The sequence below is a fragment of the Saccostrea cucullata genome, unplaced genomic scaffold (genome assembly GCF_032062105.1).
Source record: "Saccostrea cucullata isolate Sc308-1 unplaced genomic scaffold, CSIRO_AGI_Scuc_v1 ctg6005, whole genome shotgun sequence".
Classification (NCBI taxonomy): domain Eukaryota; kingdom Metazoa; phylum Mollusca; class Bivalvia; order Ostreida; family Ostreidae; genus Saccostrea; species Saccostrea cuccullata.
In genome coordinates, this window is record NW_026940110.1 from 49163 (window position 1) to 70699 (window position 21537).

The 21537-nt window shown below is 34.9% G+C and overlaps 2 protein-coding genes across 2 annotated transcripts; both read right to left on the reverse strand.

The window, feature by feature from the left end:
- Nucleotides 1–6792: 6792 nt before the first annotated feature.
- Nucleotides 6793–16079, reverse strand: LOC134254791 (low affinity immunoglobulin epsilon Fc receptor-like). Its single transcript, XM_062737312.1, has 4 exons — nt 16070–16079; nt 15591–15670; nt 14621–14708; nt 6793–7010 (listed from the first exon to the last, which is right to left on the reverse strand). Exons 1-4 carry the CDS (start codon nt 16077–16079, stop codon nt 6793–6795), a joined length of 396 nt encoding a protein of 131 aa, XP_062593296.1.
- On the reverse strand, nt 10958–13376 carry LOC134254792 (uncharacterized). The gene has a single exon (XM_062737313.1). It carries the CDS (start codon nt 13333–13335, stop codon nt 11059–11061), a length of 2277 nt encoding a protein of 758 aa, XP_062593297.1. The 5' UTR covers nt 13336–13376; the 3' UTR covers nt 10958–11058.
- Nucleotides 16080–21537: the final 5458 nt, after the last annotated feature.

The following is a 21537-nucleotide window of genomic DNA, read 5'->3' on the forward strand; positions in this document are numbered from 1 at the left end:
TATAGAATACACATATAATAATTTTGGATATATCAGTACATTATTCCCCATTTTCAAAAGTGAGTTATCTCCCCTCAAAATCGGAACTCTTCAACACTAGCATAACTTCCGCGGACTACATGTTACGACAATCCAACAAAGTAGTGATCAACTTACATGCTGTATTTAAAAATTTTAAAAGAAGGAAACGGTGTGCATTTTATTAGATAATAAATTATTTTATAAAGGGTCTGTTAGCCCCCCCCCCTTTCTAGAAAGCTATACGAATTAGCCAGGCACGTAGCATCATCTTTAAAAGGGGGGGGGTAGCCAAAGAAATATTTTTTTCTTACCTGGAAAAGTTGGCAAGCAAAGAAAAACCTTGCCCAAGGTTGAAAAAGCTACTTATTTCAGTACTAGTTCCTTGGCATACAATACTACATTTCCCTTATATAACTTTACCATAGTATAAACTGTTGGAGGGGGGCGGTTGGCAACCTGTTTATCAATGAACATTTTCAATAGAAAAAGTAATATTGGGAAATAAACTGGGGGTGGGGCTAAACCCCTTGAACCCCCCCCCCCCCCTCCGTGCGTACAGGTACAGAGAATATGTAAGTGGGTTGAACAGTTGAATGTGAACCATAGTTGTGAAAATTAAAAATTATTAGAATTTTTAATTGTGAATTCAATAAAATTATGGTGCATATATTTTTTCACAGATGTACATGTATGTCAATTACACGGAGTCTCTCTCTCTCTCTCTCTCTTTCTGATTGTTTTTTACACACTTTGCAAAAAAAGAATAATAACTTATAAAAATAAATACATGTACTTACACTGAAAGGATTTTAAAAAAGTAAATAACACTTGAGAAAAGATTGTTTTCAGTTAATTAACGAGAAATACGCTAGGAAATTATTGCATCAATTTTGTGTTTCTGCTCTCAATTCTCTGATCTAAAACAAAATGTGTATTTTACTCGGGTATATACATGTACATATGCTTAGATCCTACACTAAAACTTTGATTAAATGCAGCTCAGACTTTATACGACATATGTGACACGAATTCAGGTCGATGCTATTTTACTTAGTCTTTCTTCGTTACATGAGCACATGAGATTAAATTATTCATTTAGAATTCCATTCAAAGTTTTAATACTATATAGTGAATCAATTATGTTACAAATAAAAAATTCTAGAAACACGGTAAATTCAAATGATATAGGCCTTTAATTGTCACCAAATGTGTTCTTGTAAGTAAAAGTTCTATGTTATGACATACAATCGAGCAAAAACGCAGTTTCTTGGTATCGGTCGCGGAAGACGAACTACTGCTGTATATGCAGCAATTTCAGAGGTAAAACTGTAGATGGACATGTCATCAGTCTTCAAAAAATTCCTAGAGATACAATGAAAATATGGCTGCAGCAGGTTAGATTAATTCGTAAAAACTTTTTAACTAAAAATTTGTTCCGCACATTTTGTAAATAATGATGATCCGTCTGCAGAACATCCACTACCGAAAATTAGCTTTTTTTGTTTTGGTTTTTTTTTTGAATAGGCCTATTCGAATATGTATCAGCATTTTATCAGTAATTTGTTTCTTTTTTTTTTTGTAAGGGGGGGGGGGGTCTCACAGCACCTTATTATAGTACTACACAGATTAATACAAATCCAGAAAGAGATTATGAGTGGGCAATTTAAAAAAAAATACGAATCAGTTAAGATTTCTTTTTATTCACAAACACAATAACATTTTTCCATATGAGAGGCATACACCATGAACATGTTTACATCAAGAACGTCCGCGGAAGTGACTTTATTTATAGCGCATGCGTATTAACACAGTAAAAGAGTTCCCTTCAGGGGAAATAACTCACCTTTTGAAAATGGGGAATAATTCAAAGTTATAATACAATATTATACAACAATGTTGTTTTGATATACAAACATCTGACACTAACATAGAGAGATTACACAGATAGAAATTATATGTAGGCCAACCTGATAAATATTCGTTACGTAATATTAGGGCATGTTGGATATATTTCGTTAAATCCACCAAAGTAGATATGCGGTTTGTACCTAATAATTGGATTAATTTCAATGTACTTGATGATTTGTAATAATATTCATTTATATATTTCTTTCTTAGATTTAGATATCTAGGGCATTGGAGAATGAAATGAAATTCATCTTCTATTTCATGAATATCACAAACATCGCATATTTTATCTTCTCTGTTCTTGCTTTGGTTCCTTCCGCATTCTATATGTTAAGATATTGCGACGAAAGTCTGATGCGGCAAATATGCTGTTTTAAATTACTTTGAAAAGGTTTTGATAAATAGGGTTGCATTTTACAGAAATCAGATTGGACAATGTGCTAATATTAAAAAAAAAAACATCTTGACGAATTATTCATAAATGCATTGCACTTTTGGAGTTGTATATCTAGGATTCAGTTTTAATATAATTTTTATGCATGAAATGAGCAAAGTTTAATTCTTGTTGATTCATCCAAAATTCTCCCAGACCCAACCTTAATAATTCAAGCTTAACGTCAGGTGCCCAGTTTCTACTTGTACTTGTTCCCGACCCATTCTCTGCATCATGTCGCAGGTATTCGTATGAAGATTTTAAAATGCAGTTTTCTGTTTTGTACAGTTTACACCAGAACTTCATGATTTTATGTTTTCTTTGTATAATAAGTGGATATCGCTAAAGTTCTCTATAAATCATATATAAGTGCATGCCTAACGCCAAGGATAATTTTACAAAAGGATAAATGCAGTCTTTCAATTTCTGGAGATTTACGAAAACCCCAGATTTCACAACCATACGATAAAACGCTGCCAACTTATGTATCAAAGAGCTGACAGCGGGTTTCGGCGTTGAATTCAAATTTCTGAATATTACGGTTTAAACCAAATAGAGCTTTCTGAACTTGTTCATCTAAATTATGATACTTTCACATATTTTCTTTTATTATTAATGCCATTGTACACCCCCTATTTTACTTTATGATCTGACGCTCATTTCGTGTTCTCCAGCGCAAAGCATGGCCTTTGCCAATATAACCATATGAGAGGCGGGGGTATCACTTAGTGAGCTCAGAGCTCAAAGTACCTCTAGTTTAAAACTTGTTTTTTTTCCACTCCCTTTATTCTGTTCTGTTTATATTTTTAGAGCGTTTAATATGAAAGTAAGAACATTTAATTTCATTTTTTGTATTGTTTTCTTCATACTGAAGCAAAATTTAAAAAATCAATTGAAGAGCAATATTCCTTTCTTTTATACATGTATATACTTCGCACATATACCCATAAAGTATCTAAACAAACCATAGTCAAATCTAGAGGTAATGCAAGCTACGAGCTCACTAGATGATACCCAACCCTCGCCTCAATATGATTATAATGGCAAAGAAGAGTAATTGAGTATTTAAATTTACCTCTCATTATTGAAATTTATGAAATTATGAGAAAAAAGCATTTTCTGAGAAAAAAAACTCTTAAAAAATTTCATTTATAAAAAAATTAGATGGTATACGTGGGATTCAAACCCCAGCAATAGAATACCGAAATATCATACTGCTTTGAGACTAACGCGCTAACCACTACGCTACATGACTCATGATGATTATGAGCATTTAAATCATGTTAATGATATGACACTTGACTTAATGGACTTGAAGTATTTCTCGGAAAGATGCAAATGTTTTGTCATAAAAGTGTACTTTTAAGGTATAGTGAATCTTCGCTCCATTTTTTGTAAACCAAAAAATATTTATTTTAATATCGCAAACTTTTAGGATTATCTTTAAAAAAAAAATGGAGCGAGACACACTCATATTGAAAAATTTTGTTAAAGTATGAAAGAATTATCGTTTTTGTTATTTTAAGTCTGTGTGTTCATGCTTTTTCATAGGCAAATATGTTCAGTCTTTGTGAGATTTTTGTAAATTATAGAGATTTTGCATTAAGTATACTTTAATATTAGATGAAATATGAAATAAAATTTGGATATAGTTGAGATTAAATTTTTCACTTCTTATCTATTGCGCTATAGGCATTCTGCCCGCCTTATCCCCCATCTTCTTTATGTTTTCCCCTTTGAGACCCGAAACAAGTGTCAAATCAAGAAGTGTTGGTTGTGTTAGAATGTGCACATGTGGAATCATGCTGAATTGAGGCGTTATTTTTTCATTGCCTCGATGAAATATTTCTTCATTGATAACACACATAAAAGCCATAAATAAAAGTTTTAAAAATTCGCTTTATACTTTGGCTTAATGGTTGATATTAGCTTTTTTTCTCCTCATATCTTTATAAATTAATGATTTTATTAAAAAAAGTATGTTAAAAATTCCTCAACTATTAGTTGTGTTTTCTTGTGTCAAACTGAACATCACCCTAGCAGTTATCCATAAAGTTGTTTGCATGAACGTTCATAACACATGGAATCAAAACGTATTGAGTTTCCAGATATGAAAAACAGTTCCTAAAATAACTTGACTGTACAAGTTTTTAAGAAAAATGGCTTTAGTAAATATTATTACAGTAATGTTGCAAATGACACGTCAACAATTTTATGATACGATATATTCTGGTGAGCTTGAGATAAAAGATACCACAGAAACTGAAACATCTGTTTCATATTTGGATATTTTACTTGAAAACGACGTTAATGGTAATCTAACAACCAAGCTCTACGATAAACGTGATGACTTTAACTTTTCTTTCGTCAAAGCCCCTTATTTAGGCAAAAATATACCTTAATTACATGTACATGCATACGAAGTTTATGTATTTCAGTTGATTCGATACGCAAGATTATGTTCTATGTATGAACAATTTATAAAACGAGGTAAATTATTGACAAACAAGTTGATGAAACAAGAAAATCAGGAGTCTCGTTTAAAGTCATCGTAGGCTCTATGACCTTGTCAGCAAATACAATTTATCATTGAGACAAATGAATTTCATACTAAGTATTAGTCCATTACTTATACATGTATATACTGAATTGACGACGGATTTTTCTGTATTTCTCGTTGATGATAAGAAGCACAAGGAGGGTGTGACCGGTCAGCAGGGGATGCTCACTCCTCCAAGGCACCTGATCCCACCTCTGATGTGTTGGAGGTCCGTATTTGCTCTGCTCCTGTTTTGTATTGTTTTATGCACTTTTGATATTAATTACTGTTCATTATCTCTATAATAATTCATTGATAGAACATCGGCATTATCACATAACATGGCAAAGATCCATGACAAAGATCCTCGATAGCAGCATTTTGCACGTCCTTTTTGACAACATTCTAAATTAGGCATTTTGATACTTGTGGCACTTGTGTTTGATTCAATAATTCTATGATGATACATGTACTACCTTATTTTCATCTCTGCAAGCTGTTGGACCATGCAACGGCAACGTGTTGACTCAGGACCTTTGGCCTGCCAGGATGCGCTATCTTATGTACACGAATTTATTAACTTCTTTTGATCACATTGAAAATTAAATAAAGATTAAAACATGTAATTTTTTTTCCTATGGGCTTGTTGTGAAAATTCTTTAAAATGCTAAAATGAAATATTTTTGCAGCCGATTTTAAACTTTTGAATTTTGGATCACTCTATAAGGGGTCATTTTTCAACGGGGGTCCCTTTCTTATAGGACTCATATATTAAAACAGGACAAAAACAATATGCGCCCCGAAAAAATTCGGGCGCATAAAAATGACCCTGGGGCTCCTTTTCTGCAAAAAACGACCTTTTTCTACGGGTGGGGGGTAATTTTTTGCCGTTGAAAAATGACCCCCGGTCATTATTCGATAGGGGTCATTATTCATCTTTACACTAGCAAAAAGTTATCATTCTTAACATCGAACCCTAGCGCAATTGAAAGCCCACTAAAAGGGTAACATGGTCCTATATATAATTAAAAAGACATTCAAAGCAAGAAAGATACTTTGTTCAAGCTAGGTATACATATTTGGTTATTGAAAGGAGAAAACATCTAAGCTTTTTCATTTTAAATGTCTTGGATACTTTTATTTGGTACTTATCAAATTAACTAGCATATTGAAATGATTTTATTTCTTGAAAAAAAGATTTTTAACAATGGTATAAGACGCCTTTTTACGTCTATTTAATGCATGAATAAAAACAAGAAAGGAAAGAAAACAATTAATATCAACTTTTTTCCGAAACATTGATATGAAATTGATTCACAGATAAATGTCTTTTTGAAAGAATTGAGCAATATGAGTTTGTTTTTTTTTTTAACGAAGAACCTATTTGAATTTATACATTGTTGATTTTTTTTTCTATGTCAAATATTAAGCAGAAGGTATTATAATAACGGAGATTTTTTTTAATAAGTACATCAAACTCATTATACTACAAATTTATATCATGATATTAGTCAGACTTAAACGAAAAGGTACATTAAAATCAACTGAAAACGTTCCTAATCTCTAATATGTCTTTAGTTCAAGCACAGGGGCTTGTCACGAAATATTTATCTTCTTTTAATAAATCAGATCCAGATCCAAATGTAGAAAAAGAGGTTAGTTATTTGACTAACGGTACGCGTCGCTAAGAATTTGACCGAATATTAAAATTGAATCTATACACAACTCAATCCTACTTGGTTGGCAACGAAAGTTGCTCAGAAACTAGACAGAGTCCGATCAAAAATTTTGGTAGCTAATTTCCTATTTTTAAATTCCTCCCTTGTGTATTTTTATAGTAGGGGTAACTATATTAAAAGAAGATAAATATTTCGTGACAAGCCCCTGTGGTTCAAGCAGATTTTTCACAAATAAACTTAAATTGATCACTGCACTTAGCATCATTCCATTTCCCATTACTTCGCATGTTCATTCCATTGGCCGGTTGTTTCGGTGCCCAGTTTGTATAAACAAGTGGTGCGTTTGATTGTGCCCATATAAAGACCCCTTCTGTTGTGATGTCATTTCCGCCCGACCATGTTGAACAGAACTGAACGCTGGCACAAACATCTATAAAGGTAGATGTACATGAATTAAAAGCATAACTGGAAGAAGCCTGCAAATTTGGGTCATCCTGCTGCCATAGCATCAGAACAAGGAAGAAAATGGGAAACTACCTTCATTTTCTGATTATTTGTAATCACACGTCAAATATTAGAAAGTCTATCTTTGGTTGTTATTTCGGAAATTAACGTCGCAATTGTTTGAAGAAAAAAAAATCATAGCTGCACATGCGAAGTTAATTCCTGTACATGTACATGTATTAACAAAGAAAGACATTTTATTGTTTATATTTTATATCTGTATGAAAAAACATTCTTGAAAGTAAAATGAAATATGTTTAACATTGTTTTATAGACGAATACATAACTGATGGAATAGCCATTGTCCAAGATTGATTGATTGATTGTAAATTGTTTAACGTCCTTCTTGAAAAATTTTTACTCATGTGGAGACGCCACCACTTGCCGATGGAGAGCTGCAAATTTTGTCCTACTTGAATACTCGGCACTCAGGGCCATTGAGCAGGGAGAGATCTTTTTCGTGCCAGCACATACTGCGACACTGAATCTTGGTTTAAACGGTCTCATCCGAAGGACCGGTCTCCACGTCGCACAGTGGGATTCGAACCCGCGACGTAAGGATTGACTCCTTACTTCGCGATTCTAGAGCAGACGCTCTAACTACTGCGCCACAGGGGGCGACCATTGTTCAAGAAAGCTATGCACGAAGCTTGCTTAGTTTCTTTAATACATTTATATTAAGCAAGCAAAACCAAAGCTTAAAGGGGTCGACAGTAGTTTCCATTGCGCAATAATTTGCGCATTATAGTAAAATGAAGCGAATTTACCGTTTCAAAGCAACTTTTTTTCGCTTGATTATTAAAATTAGACAAAGTTAAGAAATTAAAGTGAAAAAATGTAAGAACAATTTTATAGAATTGATTTTTAGCCGATTTTGCTAATGATAGGTAGGTTGATGTCGTTACAGAGTGTTTTTGGCGTTATGATGAACTGATCTGAAGTTCTTAAAGAAAGGGGTAATAAAATTTTTATTAAAGACAAAGTAATAAACATACGATGTTGAAATTTAAAACATAGAAATTTGAGAATATTTACATTTTTTAATTATATTTCCATGTGAATCTTTTGTGTCCGTCTTATTTTGTAGTACTCTATAACAACAGGAAAATTAATTTTTGTTATTTTGAGGTGCCCCCTGTCACGACAGCCGTCGTGCTCTGTCCAGTCAGATATAACAAGATTTTTTTTTCTATTTACAATTTTTTTTATCTATAAATAAAATCAATATAAACAATATTTACAACATATTTTTACAGCTATTATTTACAATACACAGAAATTAAAGTCTCTATTAATCCTCAATATCGTTGACTCTAAACCACGTCTATCCAGACACGACCCGTTTCACGACGGACTCCCGCCAACTGGCTCCCAGTGGGTATCCCGGTCTGGTAAGTTCATTGCCAACACACACATGGATAGATTAACATTGGATAACATCAGGAACCCCTTTGGAGAAATGGTTACCGTTGAAAGAAAAAATTTAGCCACTCATCTTGGACTGTATGTAAACCATTTAAAAGCTATGAAAACGTGGACCCTGGTTACCTGGTCAGCTATGCAGCGATTTAAATACCCCAAAATACAATAGGTCGTAACTGATCAATACCTGCAAAACTTAACTGAGGTTCAATGAGGTAACAAAAATATAGAGGTCCAGTAAAGGGTAAATAAAATAAAAACCATAAACATAATGTAAATGCAATTAAAATTAAATATTGATTGTGACAATATCTCCCCAACATAAGAAAGTTCAACGAACTTTTGAAAAAAAACACAATCAATTATAGCATAAAATCGACTATATATAATTATATACATATCTAAATTCTGCTAAGACAATCAGCTCCTACATTTTCAGAACCCTTGATGGAAATAATGCGAAACCTGTAGGGTTGCAGAAGTAATGCCCAGCGCATCAGACGTGCATTAGACACCTTGGCTTTGGTAAGATATACTAGTGGTTGATGATCTGTCTCTAGTAGGAATTCCTTACCATACAAATACCTGCGGAACTTTTGAACTGCCCAGATTATCGCATAGCACTCTTTCTCGATTGTAGAGTAATTTACCTGACATTTGGAAAGTTTCTTGCTAGCGTATGCGACAGGTTTCTTCACACCATCTTCGTACTGCATCAAAACTGCCCCAACACCACGATCTGACGCATCTGTCTGTAAAACAAAGCTTTCATTTAAATCAGGTAGTTTGAGAACTGGTGTTACCGTTAAAGCGTTCTTGAGAGTGATGAATGCATTTTCTTGTGGCTCTTTCCAAATCACTTTGTTCGGCTGGCCTTTCTTGGTAAGATCTGATAAAGGCGAAGCAATAGCTGAAAAATTCGGAATGAATTTGCGATAAAATCCTACCAGACCTAAAAATGATCGCACTTGCTTCTTCGTTGAAGGTTGGGTAAAGTTGTGAATGGCGGAAACTTTGTCAGGAAGAGGTCTAAGTTCTTCATTTCCTGCAATATGTCCGAGACACTCAAGACTCCGGTAACCAATAAAACACTTACTTGGTTTCACAGTCAAATTCACAGCACGAAGTCTTTGCAAAAGATCCCGAATTACATCAACATGTTCCTGAAATGTTCGAGTGTACACAATCACATCGTCTATAAAGTTATCCACACACTGCATTCCGTCTAAGAGCTTACGCATCAGGCGACTGAAACTTGCGGAAGCGTTTATCAAGCCAAAGGGCATCACCCTGAATTGAAACAAACCAAGTGGCGTTTGGAAAGCGGTGATCTCCTTCGCTGCATCATCCAAAGGTAACTGCCAGTATCCCTTAGATAGATCAAATTTGGACACATATTTACAGCCAGATAATTGTACATAAATATCATCAGCATTTGGAATGGTTTCTGCATCGAAAACAGTTACTTTATTAATTGCACGAAAATCGATACAAAACCTGTTCGAACCGTCCTTCTTTTTCACGATGACTATCGGGGAACTGTATGGACTCGTTGAAGGCTCGATCACATCGGCTTCCACCATCTTCCTTACCTCGTCACAAACAACGTCTTTTGAAGTAAACGGCAAAGGATAAGGTTTGGTGCGAATAGGCTGGTCACTAGTCAACTTGATATGATGAACTCCGAGATTCGTCAAACCAGGTACATCTGATAAAACATCTGAAAAATCTTCTAGTAATGTCTTGACTTCTGCTTTTTCATTCTCAGTTAGCTCATCACTTACTTTCACATCTGCCGGTCCCTCTTTTTTCGTTTCTCCTAGAGAATCACACAACAGCTCATCGTCGCTCTCTCCATCATCATCTAGATCGAGTACTGCGGCGCCTACAACACCTAGAACACCTGTCTCATCATTACTCTCGTTTGCTCTGTCTATGTACAACTTCAACATATTTGCATGAAATGTTTTGATTTTTCCATTCACGTTAATTCTGTAATCAACTTTTCCTAGTCTCTCTATAATTTCATATGGACCTTTCCATTGCATTTGTAATTTGTTACTGGCAGTTGGTAAAAGAATAAGAACTTTCTCACCTTTTGACATTTGTCTGTTCCGTGCTCCCTTGTTATAATACTTCCGGTATTTCTCTGACGACTTCTGTAGATTCTCTCTCGCTAATCTGCACGTAGCTTCTAGTCGTTCCTTCAAATCAACAACATACTGGTATGTAGTTCTAACCTCTGAATCTGCTACTTCTTTAGTCCACAACTCCCTCAAAATCTTCATAGGTCCTCTAACTTCGTGTCCGTAAACCAGTTCAAACGGTGAGAATCCTAAACTCTCCTGTGGTGCATCACGGTAAGCAAACAAGGAGGCTGATAGATACTTATCCCAATCAGTAGGACGTTCCGCACATAACCGTCGGAGTATCTGTTTCAATGTACCGTTGAACCGCTCGACCAGTCCATTGCACATGGGGTGGTACGGTGTCGTTGTTAACTGTCGTATAGAAAGTAAACGACTAACCTCTGTCATCAGCTCGGATGTAAATTATGACCCCATATCCGTGAGCATTTCCTTCGGTACTCCTACTCTACAAAATACATCTACCAGAGCCTCAGCGACTCGTTCAGTGTCAATTCCTTTTAAAGCAATTGCCTCTGGGTAACGGGTAGCAAAGTCAACAATAGTCAAAATGTAACGATTACCCTTACTGGTTGCTGGCTGGATAGGTCCTACCAAATCGACAGCTACACGTCTGAACGGTACCTCAATGATAGGCATATCTCCGAGTGGTACTTTTGTAGTCCTGCCTCTCGGAGTGGTACGTTGACAGATGTCGCATGATCTGCAGAATCGACGTACGTCCGCTTGAACTCCCGGCCAATAAAATTCTGCAAGGACTTTGCTGGCTGTCCTGGAAGTACCTAGGTGACCTGTCATAATAGATTCATGAGCAAGCGAAAGAACTTTAGTCCTATATTTCTTTGGAACAACTAGCTGTGTAAAACGTTTACCATTCTGATGTTTATCTGACTGGAAGACACGATAAATGATACCTTTTTTACTAATGTAAGATACCTTGGAGTCGTCGTCTTGTCCTACCAAAGAGCGTATCTTGGCTAACGTCTCGTCTTTCTCCTGTGCTGCCTTGATGTCGTCAGGACATATCTCAGCGTCAATAATATCTGGAACATGAAGAGATTTAGTCTTCTTACCTTCCTTTTGAGCTTGTTGCCTTGTCACTACTGCATGCGCTTGATAAGGTGTCCAGTTTCTATCCGGATCCTTTGGATCTCTTGCGTTGGGGATGTTCCCTATGATCAAGGAATACAATGGATTTTCTAAACACCAAGCGTCTATTTCACCCACAAAGTAAGGAGTGTCTATTTTCACTCGCGCAACAGGTGCCTGAATCCTAGATCCATCCGCCAGAACACAAATTCGATGATTTCCCGTAAGCTGAACATCATCTATCAAATCCCTACGAACTACAACACCGTTACAACCAGTGTCTCTAAGCACTGTCACAAAATGTTCATTTAACTTGCCCTTACAGGTAGGCATATCTTCAAGAGATGCACTAACGTTACACGATGAAGTGTTTACAAGGTCCATTGAATTTGACGCCATCGAAAATGTTGATGTGTTTGTAAAGGAAGTAAAAGTTCCACACTTGCCTTGTAATTCTGAGTTCTTTGTCGTAGATTCCTTTTCTGTACGATCGACGACAACATTCAATGAGTTCCGGTTCTTCTGAGTCTGGTGGCACTGAGATGCTATGTGGCCCAGTCTGTCACACTTGAAGCAACGAACTTCTTTCTTCATTGGAGTTTTCATGGGTTGAAACTTCAATCCTGGCTTCTGATCTCGCTGTTCCTGTTCTCTCGATGCCTGACTTTTTCCTGGAGAGTTCTCTTTCTTGCTAAAATGAACTAATGTCTGAATGTTAACATGCCTTGCCTCTCTAAACTGATCTGCTAAATCACACATTTCTCTGATGTTTTTCGGTATGCGTTCTTTCAAAAACAATGTCAATTCTTTGTTACACATGAACAGAAACTGATCTCTGAGTATCATATCGTAGAGGCCATCAAAAGTCTTGTTAACTCGACCAAGTTCAATCCACCTATCAAGATAACTACCGAGACGAACAACAAACTGTGAAAAAGTTTCCCCTACCTCAGGTCTGCTCTTACGGAACTTTTGACGAAATCCATCCTCCGTCTTTTCAAACCTTTTTAGTAACGCCGTCTTCAAAGCATCATAGTCCAACGCTTTCTCCTGCGGCAACAGTGCATACACATCCAGTGCACGACCTCTGAGTAGTGCGCTCAAGTTAACAGCCCAACTGTCAAACTTCCATTTCTGTGCTGCAGCGTACCTTTCAAAACGTCTCAAATAAGAATCAATATCATCCTTAACTTCATCGAATACAGGCATTTTTGGAAACTTTGCATTACTAGGATTTTCTGATTTCGTTTCTGACTCCTTTACAGCTAACTTTTGCTCTAAGGTTTGAATAGTTTGCATGAATTTACTCTCAATCTCTTCCATACCTTTCTTTTCCTGTAGTTTGAGTTTCTCAATTTCAAGTGCTTCTCTACTGAGATGATACTCCCTGTCCTGCTTCTCTTTCTCCCTTTCCGCCGCTCGTAGCTCACGCTGATGTGCCTGTTGTTGCTGTATAAACTGCTGCAAGTCCGCACCAGTCAAGTTCAGACTCTGTCCATATTCTGCAAGTTCTTTCAATGTCGACATTGTAATAGAACTTAAAACTAACTGACTAAATATGAAAAATATTACTACAATCCAGTAGAACAACATTGATTTTCAAAACAAAAATGAAATGTGAAAAATCTTTCTCAAAAATGTGTATCTCAACAGATAAATTAAGTATACAAACTCAATTCATACGAAACAAAGCAACGGTAACCTAGCTTTCTCCATTTGGGGCTCTATCAATAAACCAAGTACTCACACCTGAGACTGTCAAAAATCTACAAACTCTTTGACTGCAAAATACAACAAAAATGATTAAAGAAAAAAAAAACATAAGTGTAACATACAAAAATACTCCTGACTGAACAGACTAATCATCCCACTTCTGACACCAATTTGTCACGACAGCCGTCGTGCTCTGTCCAGTCAGATATAACAAGATTTTTTTTCTATTTACAATTTTTTTTATCTATAAATAAAATCAATAAAAACAATATTTACAACATATTTTTACAGCTATTATTTACAATACACAGAAATTAAAGTCTCTATTAATCCTCAATATCGTTGACTCTAAACCACGTCTATCCAGACACGACCCGTTTCACGACGGACTCCCGCCAACTGGCTCCCAGTGGGTATCCCGGTCTGGTAAGTTCATTGCCAACACACACATGGATAGATTAACATTGGATAACATCAGGAACCCCTTTGGAGAAATGGTTACCGTTGAAAGAAAAAATTTAGCCACTCATCTTGGACTGTATGTAAACCATTTAAAAGCTATGAAAACGTGGACCCTGGTTACCTGGTCAGCTATGCAGCGATTTAAATACCCCAAAATACAATAGGTCGTAACTGACCAATACCTGCAAAACTTAACTGAGGTTCAATAAGGTAACAAAAATATAGAGGTCCAGTAAAGGGTAAATAAAATAAAAACCATAAACATAATGTAAATGCAATTAAAATTAAATATTGATTGTGACACCCCCTCTGTTAACAAGACGGTAGGCTTTTGTGTTTCTTACATATATTGTATAATATAGTATTATTCATCAATTATAATAGTTTGAACAAGAAGTATATTGTAGTATTTGTGCAATTTGCTTTAAAGTGCTAAAAATTGGCATTTTCGTATATAATCCTATAGTAAAATTAATGTATCTGTATTTTGAGACGGTCCCTCAAAAATACCTAGACGGGAGAATTTCCCCAAACTTGGCATGTACACTGATGTCAATGTAAGTTATAAATGGTAAAAAAAAATGGAGAGTTTCGCTATTGTACTTTTCACACATTAAAACCCCAGTCGCCCCTTAAATAACTGCCTGTGATTTCCCCCGTATTGAATAATAATATTCAAGATTTCAAAGTGATGTATATTTACCGGCTTTCAAAAATTTATTTGTGATCCAGTCCGACTCTTCTTGACTGTCCAATTCCACCAAGTAAGAGGCAAATTCTTCACACCAAGTCTAAAAATTAGGGAATTACTATCTTCTAATTTGGTATTTGCGACCGTTATTGCTGATTTAACGGTCGCAAACTGAGTTTTACCGGCGACGCGTAAGCGGAGCCGGTAAAACGGATGTTTGCGACCGTTAAATCAGCATTAACGGTCGCAAATACCAAATTAAAAGTTTAGTTATTCCCATTCTAATGCAATCCATGCATTTTGTTTGTTGTTTACGTCTTATTTTGTTGAATTTTGTTACATGAAATACGTCACGGAGCATTGTATTTTTGCGTCGCTCTATTATGACGTCACAATGAAAAAGCTTTCACGCTCGTTAATGCTCGTTTTACTGCTTCAAACATCAGTGCATTAGCCAATCAAAGAGTGTTTTACAAAACAATTGCATTAGAATACGACTTTATATTAATAAAACGAAAAACCAGTTGACTAAGGGCGATTTTAGATTTAAGGTTTTTATTTATCACATCTTCTCGGTCGAGAAAGATTCTGCCTTTTTGGCATATATTTGTGATAAAAATAGAACGGACAAAATTTAGTAAATGCCGCGAACGAGAATCGAACCCAGGAGGCCAAGGTTCGATTCTCGTTCGCGGCGCCACGTCAAACCTAACACGTAAACATAGGTAGTGAAACATCCTTCTCCAAACGCTCTATATTAGAGGTGGTGAAAGTAACGCATCTTTTGGATATGACCTTAAAAACGTAGGTCTCGTCTCTCGGTAGACGTAACTTTCACTGCTCAAAGGCCCTGAGTGCCGAGTATAAGTCTAAATTTGAAGCCCTTCACCGGCAGGTGACGTCTCAATATTATTGAATAATTTTCGAATGGGATGTTCAACAAAATAGGTGAAATCTAGCAGTCAGAAATTATTTGGGTTACCTTTGCAGGATACCAATTCAATATTGTTTCGTTGTACATGTAGCAGTGGCCTTCATTAAAAGTCCAACCTTGGTGGCAATCTAAAACAAAAAAGGAAAACATTGTTTTATCACATGCGAAATTGACTGTATAACAGAGTACTAAATAAATGTCGTGTTTCAAGAATAATGTGATAAAATGGGAGTAAGTACCTTGATTGCATACGAACCAATTTTAAGTATTACTAGAAAGATTTCACCGTAAAAATAAGAATCAAAACATAAAACTTTAACAAGTACATGTAATAAATCAGTAATAAGTTTATAAATTAAAAAAAATGAAAATCCTACAGATTAGCAGGAATATCTCTTGTTAAACCCAGTTTTTTTAAAGGACATTCGTAAAATTATTAAATCCCGGTACTTAATCAAAAACATAGGGCTCATTTGTTCTGTATTTGTGAGCAGTGGACAGGGAATGCTTATTTTTTTTCAAGGTACCTGATCCCATCTCTGGTGCATCCGGAAGTCCCTGCTTCGATTTTTATTTGTTAACTGATGAATGCGATTAATCACTATACATTCGTTTTCTTTCTTATTCTTATTTTTTATCCTAAAATGCATCCGAGTATGAATAACACTAACCGTTTTTGAAACTATAATAGTTCCACCCGGTGTGATTTGTCGACGTTTTTAGTCCATCAAGTGAACAGCGAAGAAATCTACATTCTGTGCTCCCTGAATTGAACAGAAATCCTTCACAAAACTTTCTTTTCATACATTCTATTGCACACTTGATTTGATCGGTGCTGAAAAGCACATCGATATATGCATCAGTATTTAAAGGCAATATTTTGTCGAAATTATAGTTGTATTCAAAAGTCCCTTTTTGAAATTCAAAATCTTGACATTTTACATAAATTGTAAATAAAAGAAAGGTAGTTGCCTTTTCAATGTACATCTGAAGCATAATGATCGAAATTCTTCAATGATTTAAAGTAAATTATTTGACGCTGTCCGCAAGTTAAAAAGAAAAGTCAATGATATATCATTCTGTGTGAGTCATAGATGTTAAGAACACAGCATATTGAGCATTTGATTATGAAAGGTTTAAGAATAAAACAGTAAAAAAAAAATATTGACTTTAATATTCCATTCAAATGCATGAAAAGAAATGCATACGTGTAAAATTTGTTCTAGATTTCTGCAAATACTTTTTAAACTAAAGCAAATAACTTATTAATATATATTTTTTTAATTAGTTTATTTTCAATACCTGCCTCCCGATCTACCAGCTCAAAGGAAAAAAAAATGATGGATTAGGTTTGAATTTTTTAAATGGTATTATTTAAACAGGGTAGGGCGGGGCCACAATATTAATGGCCGATCAAAGTTTTACATAGAAATACATGTTTATAGGAAAATTCTAGAAAGATTTCACCGTAAAAATAAGAATCAAAACATAAAACTTTAACAAGTACATGTAATAAATCAGTAATAAGTTTATAAATTAAAAAAAATGAAAATCCTACAGATTAGCAGGAATATCTCTTGTTAAACCCAGTTTTTTTTAAAGGACATTCGTAAAATTATTAAATCCCGGTACTTAATCAAAAACATAGGGCTCATTTGTTCTGTATTTGTGAGCAGTGGACAGGGAATGCTTATTTTTTTTCAAGGTACCTGATCCCATCTCTGGTGCATCCGGAAGTCCCTGCTTCGATTTTTATTTGTTAACTGATGAATGCGATTAATCACTATACATTCGTTTTCTTTCTTATTCTTATTTTTTATCCTAAAATGCATCCGAGTATGAATAACACTAACCGTTTTTGAAACTATAATAGTTCCACCCGGTGTGATTTGTCGACGTTTTTAGTCCATCAAGTGAACAGCGAAGAAATCTACATTCTGTGCTCCCTGAATTGAACAGAAATCCTTCACAAAACTTTCTTTTCATACATTCTATTGCACACTTGATTTGATCGGTGCTGAAAAGCACATCGATATATGCATCAGTATTTAAAGGCAATATTTTGTCGAAATTATAGTTGTATTCAAAAGTCCCTTTTTGAAATTCAAAATCTTGACATTTTACATAAATTGTAAATAAAAGAAAGGTAGTTGCCTTTTCAATGTACATCTGAAGCATAATGATCGAAATTCTTCAATGATTTAAAGTAAATTATTTGACGCTGTCCGCAAGTTAAAAAGAAAAGTCAATGATATATCATTCTGTGTGAGTCATAGATGTTAAGAACACAGCATATTGAGCATTTGATTATGAAAGGTTTAAGAATAAAACAGTAAAAAAAAAATATTGACTTTAATATTCCATTCAAATGCATGAAAAGAAATGCATACGTGTAAAATTTGTTCTAGATTTCTGCAAATACTTTTTAAACTAAAGCAAATAACTTATTAATATATATTTTTTTAATTAGTTTATTTTCAATACCTGCCTCCCGATCTACCAGCTCAAAGGAAAAAAAAATGATGGATTAGGTTTGAATTTTTTAAATGGTATTATTTAAACAGGGTAGGGCGGGGCCACAATATTAATGGCCGATCAAAGTTTTACATAGAAATACATGTTTATAGGAAAATTCTTTATAAATCTTCTTCTCAAGAATAGCAAAGCCATGTTTAGTCATATTTATATGGAAGTATCCTCAGGTAGTGTAGATTCAAGTTTGTTCACATCATGACCCCATGCAGAGGGTAGGGAGGGGCCACAATGGCCGATCAAAGTTTTATCTAGAAATATAGGAAAGATTCTTTAAAATCTTCTCAAGAATAGCAAAGCCATGCTTGATCAAATTCGACTAATTTTAAAGAACGTGAGTTGCAACTTTTCCTTCGCAATGTACTCGGCACTTTGAAGTGAAAGTAGCGGGTTCTTCGGATGACGCCTTAAGAACCGAGGCCCCGTGCGTTGCCATGATAAAGATCCCTCACGATTTAACTTGTGGCAAATATTTAAAGGCATGTTACGTTTTAAAGCCATATAATGTGACTACTCAGTATTCGGTTTATTATATTATATTGTTTTATCTTTGATATAAATCATTAAAAATCGTGAAGAACCTTGTAAAAGAATGCTTTGCTTTAACTCCCAAATTATTCTTTCATTGATTGAGGTACATTTAAAACATTAAAGCTTAAAATCAATTATCATTACTTATATTTAAAATATTTCAAACAAAAGACAGTTCACACCGATTTATTGGTGTTATATTGATGTAAACTAAACGCTGAGTCTATTATTTTTAACATAGTAGACTAGTATAGATACGTAGGACGTTTAAATCGTACATCATTTCGTGTTAGTTCCCTTGTCCCGGCTTGGCCGCAAATTAAACCTGGACGTCAAACAAGTAAATCGAGAGACGTATGCCAACACTTTACGGGCAGACGTTTTTTAAACGCTAAAATTATTACATCGTCTAAAGCCATGGTCCGGAGTCCGCTTATAGCTCGCTCCTACCCGCAGCTGCTTGACCACATAAAGTGTCGTTATCTTGAATATTTACGTCTCTCTATTCTGACGTCATATTCAATGACAAGTTTTGTTTCCATCGCATTTGAAATCAATATATACTATATACGTCAGCAGTATACAAGAGATATTTCGTACACTGCGATTAGGTATTGAAAGGTCGCATTAAAGTTCATCACCCGACTATGCTTTACTCGCATTGGTCAATATTTAAATGAGCTACGAAGAATTCTCTCCTCGTTCAACCACGGCCAGAATGGGAGAGGGTCGTACATTTTGGCCGTGGTTTGCGACGATGAAATTATTTTAAAAATAAAAAGGGGTTTTTGAAAACATAATTATATTTGCAAGAAAAACAGTTTACTGTAAATAAAAATTTTATTGTATGCTGTAAGACAATCAATGATAACTCTACCAAGAATCTTTGTCGAGTTGTCTTCCTAATCGTAATAACTGAAAAGAGGAAGGGAATGGATATTTTTCTCAATTGTTAGACACGACGACAAAAGTTTACGCAAAAGCTTATTTAGTTTTAATATTAACCGGAAGCCTTTTCAGCGTCCTATCCATTATAAGTACAAAGGTCTATTCTTTTGACAAATGTGTTTTACGAACTGCTTTTTCCCCCCATTTTAAGTTACCGACCTGTATTGAAATAAAAAAAACCTCTTAGGATTAGGTTTGGGTTGAAATTTTAAGTGATAATAAAGTTTCTTTTGTTCATTTAATAGTTCTGCTAGGGTATTTTTTAGAACAAAAAACAATTCCATACTTGAGAGAAAAATTCTATTAAAACATAATTTTTGTTAGAGATCGATTGTCTTGTGATTTTAAGCAAAGTCTGAGGAAATTTGAATACCAGCAATAAAAGATTCATAGGACCAATGACTGTTTTTGATATCTACATGCATGAAACAATGAATATCGATAATTATATACTGTACATAAAATCACTGACGATGTACAGATTTAAACGGATCATCAACGAGAGAAAGAAAACTAACCTGTACGCTTAAAATGTTCTACTGAAGTTTTTTTTTAATTGATCACTTTTTATAAATCAATGTTTTGTTTTACGCCAGACGTTTTGACTGAATTTCAAATTGGATCAGCTTGTTTGCATATTTACGAAACACCATTAACTAATCGAATATTGAATAGATGTTCCGTCCATAAATGAAAGCAAAAGCAGTCCGTAATGTATAGGATGTTGAATGGTATGATGGATGAAATAGCGACATGTCTAGGAATTGTGATATACCTAAATTTAGCATTTGCGCAAATTCCTACTCTTGCATTTTTTGAATCCAACTCCAATTTTGACAATATTTTACCATTGAAAAACGATACATACATTTACTACGTAAAAGCAATATATAAAAGTCAATGTGCAATGGTCTGTATATCTGAACAATTGTGCGAAGGATTTGTTTTCAACTCTGATACAAGAGAATGCAGGCTTCTTCGATGTTCTCTGCACGGTGTAGCAACCACTTCGTCTCATGCTGGTTGGAGATTGTTCAACGTTGTCAATGGTGAGTAAGCATTCTGATTAAATGCACTGTTAATAAACCATTCCCGATAGAAGTTAAACATAGCAAGACTAAATTCATATTTAAAAAATCATAAATTAATAGCGGTATGTTATACAAGAGGAAAATCGCCCGCGGTGGTTATAGAGCGTGTGCTCTATAATCGTTGAGTAAGGAGTTGATCCTTGCGTCAGGGGTTCGAATCCCTTTGTGGGATGTGGAGACTGGTCTTTCGGATGAGACTATATTATATATATATAATAAGACCCCATGTCGAAGTAATATTGATTAAATGATTAACTCCTTTTTGTATTCATTGAAATTGTTTTGGAGTGGATCCTCTTCGATTTGCTACAATACAAGTACCGTATACCGGGTTTTTTTTAGCGGGTGTAAAATTTGACGTTTTGACTGTTCAAAGGTATGCAAATAATTTTGGCGGACCTAGATCTTTACCTCCTTAATAGGAGAGTGCGCCTGGAATATTATCTCCTTTGTACCTTACACATGCAATAAAATACAATGTAAGAAACTATATTTATTTAATATCAAACAAGTTCAAATCTTAAATAAGCCTGTAACACTGCGACATTTAAGTCCGGACACGACAAAGTCCGGACTTTTAGGTACCCTTTCGAAAAGACCTACATTAGATTTTTTTCTATATTTTGGTGGGATTTTTTATTCTGACCTCATCATGTCAATCTCAACTTCCACATTGTAGTAGTTTTCTCATAAACCTCTGTCAAAATCTAAAATCCCATGGGAGAATGGCGGGATTTTTCATCCCACCAAAATCCCATGGGAGAAAAAAATCTTTGAGGGATTTTTTCTCCCATGGGATTTTTTCTCCCATAATAGGCGACATAGGATTAAAAATCCCATATTTGCCCTTCTTAGGATTAAAAATCCTGCAAAGTACATAATACTGGGTATTT